The sequence below is a fragment of the Rhagoletis zephyria genome, unplaced genomic scaffold (assembly GCF_001687245.7).
Source record: "Rhagoletis zephyria isolate East Lansing unplaced genomic scaffold, Rhagoletis_zephyria_1.1 Rzeph_scaffold_00765, whole genome shotgun sequence".
NCBI lineage: Eukaryota > Metazoa > Arthropoda > Insecta > Diptera > Tephritidae > Rhagoletis > Rhagoletis zephyria.
The window spans coordinates 23,334-32,407 of NW_016157849.1; the positions used below are offsets into that span (position 1 = coordinate 23,334).

Genomic DNA, 9,074 nt, shown 5'->3' on the forward strand with positions numbered 1-9,074 from the left:
GGAAATATAGAAAAATGGATGCAGTGGGGGACGATTGACCTTTCGTAGAACATCGCATTGTTTAATTCGCCACTTGCTAGTATGCAAAACAGAATTAACGCGTAATACTTATGTAGTCATCGCTCTAAATTATCTAGAACCCGAACTGGTTGACCATGGGCAACAGCCAATGTCACGTAGGGAAGTGATCTTTCAGACTAAAACTTAGAATTTTTCGAGGCAAATTAATGCTTTTTAGCGTTTTAAATATTTAATTTATATTTTGTTTATTACTCTATTCGTTTTTGTTTCAACTTAAATTATTAATAAATAAGTTTGTATTGTATTCAATATAAGTCTTTGAATTTTAAGGATTTATATCCATCTCTTTCTACACCGCAAGGCCTAGTAAATTCTTGATGAGCTTCATGAAACCATTCGTTGCAAACTAGAAAAAAAAATAAATTCTGTGTTAAAGATAAGATAAAATTAAAGTGATTATTTAATGCAAATAAATGTATAGTAAATGTTTTATCCATAGATTTTCTAAAATATGGCTATTACTCCAAAGAACAAAGAACTCCCAAAAATAAAATTATACGGCAATGGAGTCAAGTGAAGTTGAAGCCTTAAAATATTAAATTAAGAATAGGAAGGAGTGGTTGGTAAAAGAAAAAAATAAAAGGCCTTTTGTGTCTCTAAATGTTATTTTAAAGCGGAGTAAGGCAGCCTCGGGTTTGTTCAAAAATTAGGTATGCATTATAGGCGTTTCAGTAAAGAAATCTTATGGTCTGATTATGCATACTTCGCATAACTTCGCACAACTTCGCATAAACTTCAAACTGTAATTTCGTATGTACTTTGTATGTATTTTGTATGTATTGTATTGTATATGTTGAGTTTAGATTTTGCTTCACATTTTCTTAAGTTACACTTTTAGTGCACTGGTACAAATGGTTGTGCGAAGTTATGCGAAATATGCATAATCAGACCCTTATGCTTTCTGAGGTGAAAAAACAAATTTTATTTCGCTTAAATAGGATCATATTTAATATTTCCGCCCATAATGTAACAATCTTCGCCATTTTTCATATTTCGCGTTTTTAAAGATTGGGAAGAACATAAAGCTAATTTTAGCTTAATCGATGTACGTTACGCGAACATACTTTGTTTTTGTTTGTTTGAATATCTCACCGCTCTCAGTTTACGTAAGACCGTGAATTAAGAATCCATAATCTACAGGTTCTTAAGTTTCTTACGGTAAGTTAGGTTTTGACTGACCGTTAACACAGTCTCTCATATACCAGGCCGACCAAAATAGTAAGCTAAGTTAAGTCTAAACTAACTGAGCTTTTAGTTTCAGCTTTGCTAAATATTTTGCTACTATTGTAGGCAAAGGACTACTTTTAAAATGAAAAGCTACAATGCTTCATAAATGGCAACATTTCCATAGATTCAATGTTTTCATTCTCATAGGTGACAATAGCTTTACGTATTGCTAATAGACAGTTCTCCGTAACCGACAGGCATTATCGAGGAGCAGATTGCGCTTTCTGTGGTCACCTTTCCTTAGTCACTTCCTTAGACGAATCGGGAGATGTTAATCATAGACGCCTGACGAGTTTCTTCAAGGGTTCAAAATGGTTCAGCAAATGTGAGTGACAAAACTCTTAAGTCGTGGCATCACAACGGGCCTTCAAATCGTGGTTTAAGTCGATCCCGGCGTAGGATTGGCAGCCACACCTACCCCTCTCCTTGTTATTTCTTTGCGTTCTTCAACCTTTTTCTAATATCTAGCCACTATTTAAGAAAATGCATTCAAACGTAAATAAAAATATAAAGGCAAGAAATATTACCTCCATATTATGTAGGGCTGGCAAACTTTCGACAGTTTCCGATACTATTACCCAGAACAACTTCTTTGAGAACACATTGCAAGTCGTCCTCAAAAATGTGGAATATCTTTATGATACTATATTTATTATGAAATATAATGAAATTAGATTTATTTTACCTTTAGTTTTTTTGTAGAAATATAAATCTATCCACTGTGCTTGGTTTACGCCACCTAGACTGGGATACACAGATATTTTTTTGCTACACCAGTGCATTTCAAACTATGTATAGCTACAATGAACCTCAAAAGTCTTCGCACAATTTCTGTCCCAAATTTTTTATAAAAATATAGTGAACACTACAACTTAAAACATAAGAATATATTTTCTAAACTTTTTGCAAAACTCAGGAGATTTCAATAAATTTCCAAACACATTTTCAAGTTTCTAATCACCTTTTTTTTAGAAAAATCTAGACAATGAAATTTTGTAGCTTATTTTATTTTCGTCTGGTAAAGTACAAGTTTGAATTTTCTAAAAATTTCATTGGGTTCTGATTTTCCTCCATATAAAATATTGTCGAACTTACTTTGTAGGAAAGAAATAAAATGTTTCTAAAAAATCTGATAAGAAACATGAAAATATTTATGCAAATTTATGGAATTTTCCTGAATTTGCAAAAAGTTTAGAAAATGTATGTTTATGTTTTTTGTTTATAAAAATTTAGCGAAAAAAAATTATTTACAAATTTAAGATATACCTTGATCCCAGTAGCACTTAACGCGTAAGTACGGTTTTTAGAGATATCTTGACTCCAGCGACACCTACTGGACCAATTTTAGGTAAAAGTGTTTATGCAAGTATATTCAAATGGCTCATATGTATGTGCTCTGAGTTTTTAGAAATATCTCAGTTCAAACGAAGCCTGCTGGGAAAATGTTCAATTATAATATTTCTTTTTATGCGGCTAATATATACTCTGAATTTGAATGAAATCGGACTGTTAGTGTGATTTTTGAAATATTTCAATTACAGCGCACAGTGGTTTAAAGCTGGCATTTAGTGTTCATAGTTTACTGGAGCCTTAATTTTTCTCTCAATTTGAGTATTTTTCAAACTGAAAGCTTATAAAATTTGCAAGAGACTAGTTGAGTCTGACTTTTGAATTTTTATTATATTATATTAAATTCTTTAGTGTAAATTGCAGAAAAAGTGGCAATTTTGAAGAAAATCGATTCTGCCGTTCCAGTTAATAACAGTTACATAATAAAAACTAGTTGAAAACAATTGTAGAGTTCCCGCAAAATGAAAAAAATAACTAGAAAAATTTGAAATGTTATAAACAAATTTAAAAAAAAAAAAAAAAATGTTTTGAGTCTTAAGAAAAATCTTGGGGTACAAAGTTTTATAGATGATTGAATTTTAGTGCATATCTGTATACTAAATGGGAAATAAAAGCGTGTTGTATTATTAAAACTCAATGCGAATACTTAGCCACTTGCAACTTGCAACTGGTCTCTTGCAAATTTTATAAGCGTTCATGCAATAATAAAATTATCCAAATTGAGTGAAAAATGAAGGCTCCAGTGAATTATGAACACCAAATGCCAGTTTTGCAAAATAGTTAGCAGTACAAACATACGCTATGGATTTGAAATTTTTTCTCAGAAAGCCTTTCGCCAAGAACATCGGGAAAAAAGCAAAATTGTCATAAACATCTAAATTCATTTTTTACTTATCCTACGTATGTTGGGCCACACTCGTTTTAGGGTTCATAGAATTATGTATACACATACATAAGTCCTAATATATAACTTCGTAAACCTGGCTTCATCAAAGAATATATTTGAATACATATGCATATTTTTATCTGACGGACAAAGTTTGAAAAAAAAGTATTTGAACTTACTCCACTTTGAGCCCACTAATACGGGACAACCTCCATGTTTCGTACGATAGTCCAGCTCAAGCGATTCATGCATATTATACCAAACGACCATGCTACGCTTTATGGGGGGTACAGCCAAGCGGAGATAGGGAAATGCCGTGGCACCACCAAGTTCCACATCATTGATCTGGATATAATTAGAAAAGAAGATTTAAAAAGGAAAGAAAGTGGTTTAGGAAAAACAATCGCACTAAGAATGCACATTAGGATGCATTACCAAAAAAAGTTGCGATTTTATAAAATGTAGATATTATATTTTAAGGCGTACGCCAAAATATTTCGGAAAAGTATTAAGATTTACGTGAGCTGGACCGATTTGAAAATATCTCTTCAAACCTCATTATTCCGTTGATAAACACATTAAACAAGTAATCTTTAAGCAAAGAGCCAAACCGACTTCAATTTTTATATACAAACTTAAGAGTACCGTTAATTTTATATGATCCAATGATCGGATCTAAACCAAATTAGTATGAGACCACCTCTTAGATACCACGTTTCCTTTAAAACAGAATTATAGAAATCGGTTAACGTGGTCCAAAGCTATGCGGTAACATACCTCCTCCTTTTTTTGAAGTCGGTTAAAAATTCAAAATTTTTGAACAAGTATTTTAAAAAACTAATTTTCAAATAGGCCTAGCTCACGTTAATCTTAATATTAAAAAAAAAAATTTATTTGCGATGGAAAATGAGTACCGATATTTTTTGTGTAGACAGTGATGCGCCCTAATGCACATACAATGAGTAGAAAATATATAAGCGAGAACAGTCATTAGTTAAAGTATGCAAAGTTAAGTAAAGCGCGTACAAAATTGAGTTTTTCGTAGAGCTCTCGCTTGCCCTAAATTGGTTCACATTGCTTAGGAAAACAAACTTACATAAAATAATGCAGTTAAAAGGCGATTGCCCCTTCCATCAAAAACATCACCTGGTTCCTAATAAGAATCCAATCGATATATTCAGTATAGAAATGCACATATATATATATATATATATATCTAATATCAATTACTACCTCCGCAAAATCATAGTGCGCGCCATAATGGCCTCCAATACCGTAATTGGCCACTTGCAATAGCTCGGCAGTTTCCAAAATTAAGCCCGTTATGTCTCTTAAACGTTGTGCGAGATTATTTAGAAAACTGTGCTCTTCAAAATCGATCCAAGTATTCTGACTTGTTCGCACATCTGAGAAAGTTCCATTGTCGACCATTGAGCGTTGCACATTGTGTTCGGTTTCATTGAGTATACGTTCGATTTCACTATCGTAAATGACTTCGTGATAGTAGGCGACTGGTGGATCCTGACTGAGCTCTTCCTTCCTAAAAGGTGCTATGAAGCAAAAGGGTACATTATTATGCACATAACGACAACGAAGATCACGTTTTTCGCCTGGTGTTTGCTGCAGATCACCGTTGCATACGTAATCGAAAAGGCTGTCCAACTCGAAGCGCTGGATAAAAGAACAACGGTTGTTGCGATATGTAAAATAAAATATATTTAGATCTCTATGTAAGTACCTTCGACATTGTAATGTCCAAAGTTTCGACTGGTCGACCATGTCGATCATCAAACGCTCTCTCCGAGTATAGTGCTCTGCTTTCTAATCCGTGGGTATTCAAAGGATCTTGGACCAAGAGTTCATCGTTGAAGTGCAGCGCTAACTTGCCCTTTCCTAAGTAAATATAGAAAACGCGCAATCGATGCATATAAATTCCTGTTTGCACCAACATTAATTCACTCACTGACCTAAATAATACATCGATGCCGCCAGAAATGCCAGCACATGTACATCGGTAACCTCCGCCACTTCGCTTGTGCCATTTGAAGCCTTCAATTGCTGAGCCAAACGCACACGCGCCTGTATAAGCCACTCAGCTGCATATTTATATTCGCCCGCCTCATATAAGTTACTGCCCAGCCAATAGCATTCACTGGCTGTAAAATTTTCAGAAAAGTTGAATCCCATTAGGTCGCCCTCAGCCACGTCGACGGTCTCTTGTCGGTAGGTGCGTTGCAGTCTTGCTAGACCTTTGCTTGCGCCCAACAAATCCTCGTTGGTTGGCGCAGAATACCCCTCTTCAAGAAGCATTGTTTGATTTTGGAGATAAGCTGTAGGAAGTAAGAAGGAAAAGTCGGCCGCAGTTCAAGGGCTTTGTCTTCTTACACACTTACCTTGTGCCGGCCTCTCGTCGAATATAGTCTTATTTAAATTCTGCCAATCTAATACAAATCGATTAATTATTTTATATGCGTTCAACGGGTTACCATAGTAATCTTCAAGGTCTTCACCGGCATCTTGGACAAAACGCTCCAAATGTTTTAGTGTACTGTCATTGTTGAGAAATTAAGGCACTCTCACTTTCCACGGATACACTTTATATGCAAATTTTTTCAACTTACTCATTCACTTGTCGACTGATTTCCTCCATGGCTTCCATATATTTCTCAAAATTTGAAGTTACGCGAATTTCCATCTGCAACAGGTCACCTAAACTCGTTATGGATGTATAATAATCTCCATTGGTGTTGCGGCTAAATACTGTTAGTATACTTAAAACTACTAGTTGTAGTGATTTCATGGTCTCAGTGTTGGGATGTTGCCTCGTTGGCTTTGGAAATTTAACTAAAAGAACGTACAATTAACTGTTGCATTTCACTTCCGTGGCCCAATTCGATTGCCGTTGATGTGCCGAGAATTCTTGTTTACACAACTGTTACACTTTTAGGTTGCAGTAGGTACATATGTAGTAAGCCAGTAAATACGTTTGTACTTATACATACATACATACATACTTCTCCAGTGCTATTGTTTGAATAACAAAACTGAGTGCATTGTACTTATCGTGACATTCGGTTGCTTCCAAGGCTTTCAGATTTGTTTAGTGAAATGAAAACCTTGACAAGATCATGTAATATTATTAATAGTGAAATGGAAAACAAATTTACTCTAACATTCTGGGTCAAAAGGTGCAACAAGGTGCATGAACTACATAATGATGAAAATTCAGCTTAACCCATTTATTCCCAAAAACCTTTAAAACTAAAATCTTGTTTTTATTTGCTTTTTATTTTATTAGCAGGAACACAAATAACATAAAATGTACGAATTCCATTACTCGAAAATTCAGATGTAGGTTTTTGGAGCCGTACCCAAGCGTGTGCAATGGGAAAAATTGTATGCAATTTCTAGTGTGTGCCCTTTTAAACCAATGTTTTTCCACGCTTAGAGTAACATCACACGGTTCACAAATCCATGTTACTCGTCAGTGGCACAATATACATCTGCGAGGCTTTTGGATCCCTTTTGGTAAATGAGGTCCTTATACAGGACCAACACTTGCTGGAAGTCCACATGTCGAATCCATTTTATCTATGGTATAGTATCCCATACTACGTTTATACGCACGTATTATTTGCAAATAAAAATAACAATTTGCAAAATGGTAAAATTTGCCGTATAAGCAAATCACGCAAATAAGTATTGATTAGCATGGGCGTCGCCAGGATCGAATTTAGGGGGGCCCGACATATAAAAAAAATCCCAAAATTTTCATCTTTACACATTCATGTTTCTGGCATGCGGGGGACGATATGTACTTGCCGATTGGTTTTACAAAAATTATTTAAAAAGCAGACGTCTCGGTTGCTCAGCAAACCGGTTAATCGTTTCTGCATTTATTTCACATTTATTCTCTAAAACAAATTTTCGATGTATTTTTAAAATGCATAAACCTAAAGGTAAGTTTTATAGGAAATTATAGTAACAATTTATTAAAACTAGTAGTAACCCCCGAAATACGGGTCAGTACTTAGCTCAAAATTTATTTAAAGACCTTCGTGAAAGACAACAATTAATCTTGTATTGCTAGTGTTGTTCCGATATGAGTAACTACAAGTAATTACTCGATACTTTCTTCAATTACTGATTACTTTTTGTACTCGAATCCTTCCCGCAAGTACTTAGGTGGGTATCGAGCACGCGATTAAAGTATTACTTGCTTTTTAAAAAATTTTGAATTTCGGTTCTGACAATATATGCATCATGCTGTTGTGGTTTTTGCACCACGTTAAGTTGGCTAATAAAGAAAGTGTCAATTCCCGCTTTCATGTATTAGTAAATTATTAAAATTTTGCAAGATACAAACTTGTGGCTACTTTTTCGGTAAGTTTTGGTCGGATAGTACTCGAACCGATTCTGTTTTTCTTCACATGACATATGTAAGTATTTACAATGTGTTCGATATGAGTAAGTATCGAGTACTTCTCTCCGATACATTTGTGGCATCGATACATTTCTTCAATATTTTTCAAGAGTACAGGTATCGAGTACAAGGTCGTATCGGAACAACACTATGTATTGCTAGACACCTGATGACCCAGGATAATTTTTAAGTTCTTAAAGGACATTACTCTACTCTAAGCTTCGTGCAGTGGGCCATGAGAAAACCGTCATCTTTAAGGTATAGTCCAACCTTTCACAATATCTGGTTTTAGTCTTAATCTGAAACGCAATAATCATTTAAAATTTGCGCCGTTTATGGTGAACAGCATTTAATATCACACTTTCAGACTAAAGCTTTCTTCACCCTATTTTGGATATTTTTCTCTTGTGAGAGAACAGATAATATTTCGCCGGAAATTCGCAGTTGGACATTTTTTACTGGAGATTTTAAACGAACCTACCTATTGACTATCCAACATTTAACAGAATTGGTACGAACGGCTTTAACTAACCTAAAACCAGATTTTGAAAATCTCACGGAAGGCATCTTTTGAATTTTCTTTTATATCTACCTTACGTACAATAGAATAATAATAAAATTAATGTTTTTCATTTCTAATAATAATTTTATTTAAAAATAAAATTTTTGTTTTTCTTGTTCTTTTTTTGTGGCTCTTTGTAGCATTTAGAACTTATATGTGGCTCTTTTCGGCCTCGGCCTTGCCCTCCCCTGCTATATACATTTTCATACAAGGCGTGATTAAACAGTTTTGAAAATATGCTGCAGAAACACAACAGCTGAGCTAAGAAGCAATGACATGCTATAACAATATGTTTGAGATGGAATGACATGGCATAGCAATGCATGAAATTTTTGAAAATGACATTTTAATAGATACGCTGGGAAGAAGTTAAGAAAATGTTTAAATTTATATTTTGTTACCTACTTCACCGATTTGAAATCTGAAAAACTATACCTTTCATGAGCATGAAATGGTATTATAACTTTGGTCCGATATTTGTATCAGAATAAGAAGAGATAGACTCATGAAAATGTGTACTTATGTATGTGGCCAGAACATCGAGT

The 9,074-nt window shown here is 34.4% G+C and overlaps 1 protein-coding gene across 1 annotated transcript; it reads right to left on the reverse strand.

Annotated features, from left to right (window-relative positions):
• Positions 1-312: 312 nt before the first annotated feature.
• Positions 313-6,421, reverse strand: LOC108361462 (prolyl 4-hydroxylase subunit alpha-2-like). Its single transcript, XM_017614083.1, has 8 exons — positions 6,166-6,421; positions 5,938-6,092; positions 5,512-5,874; positions 5,283-5,437; positions 4,778-5,215; positions 4,641-4,697; positions 3,724-3,889; positions 313-427 (listed from the first exon to the last, which is right to left on the reverse strand). The coding sequence occupies exons 1-8, from the start codon at positions 6,342-6,344 to the stop codon at positions 327-329; spliced, it is 1,614 nt and encodes a 537-aa protein (XP_017469572.1). The 5' UTR covers positions 6,345-6,421; the 3' UTR covers positions 313-326.
• Positions 6,422-9,074: the final 2,653 nt, after the last annotated feature.

Bases quoted from the DNA above. Each gene is read 5' to 3' on its own strand.
- LOC108361462 (XM_017614083.1), bottom strand. From the start codon at position 6,344: ATGAAATCACTACAACTAGTAGTTTTAAGTATACTAACAGTATTTAGC. The intron at 5,875-5,937 runs GTAAGTGTGTAA...TACTTCCTACAG, and splicing joins CGACGAGAGGCCGGCACAAG to CTTATCTCCAAAATCAAACA. The intron at 5,216-5,282 runs GTACTTACATAG...TCTTTTATCCAG, and splicing joins TGGACATTACAATGTCGAAG to CGCTTCGAGTTGGACAGCCT.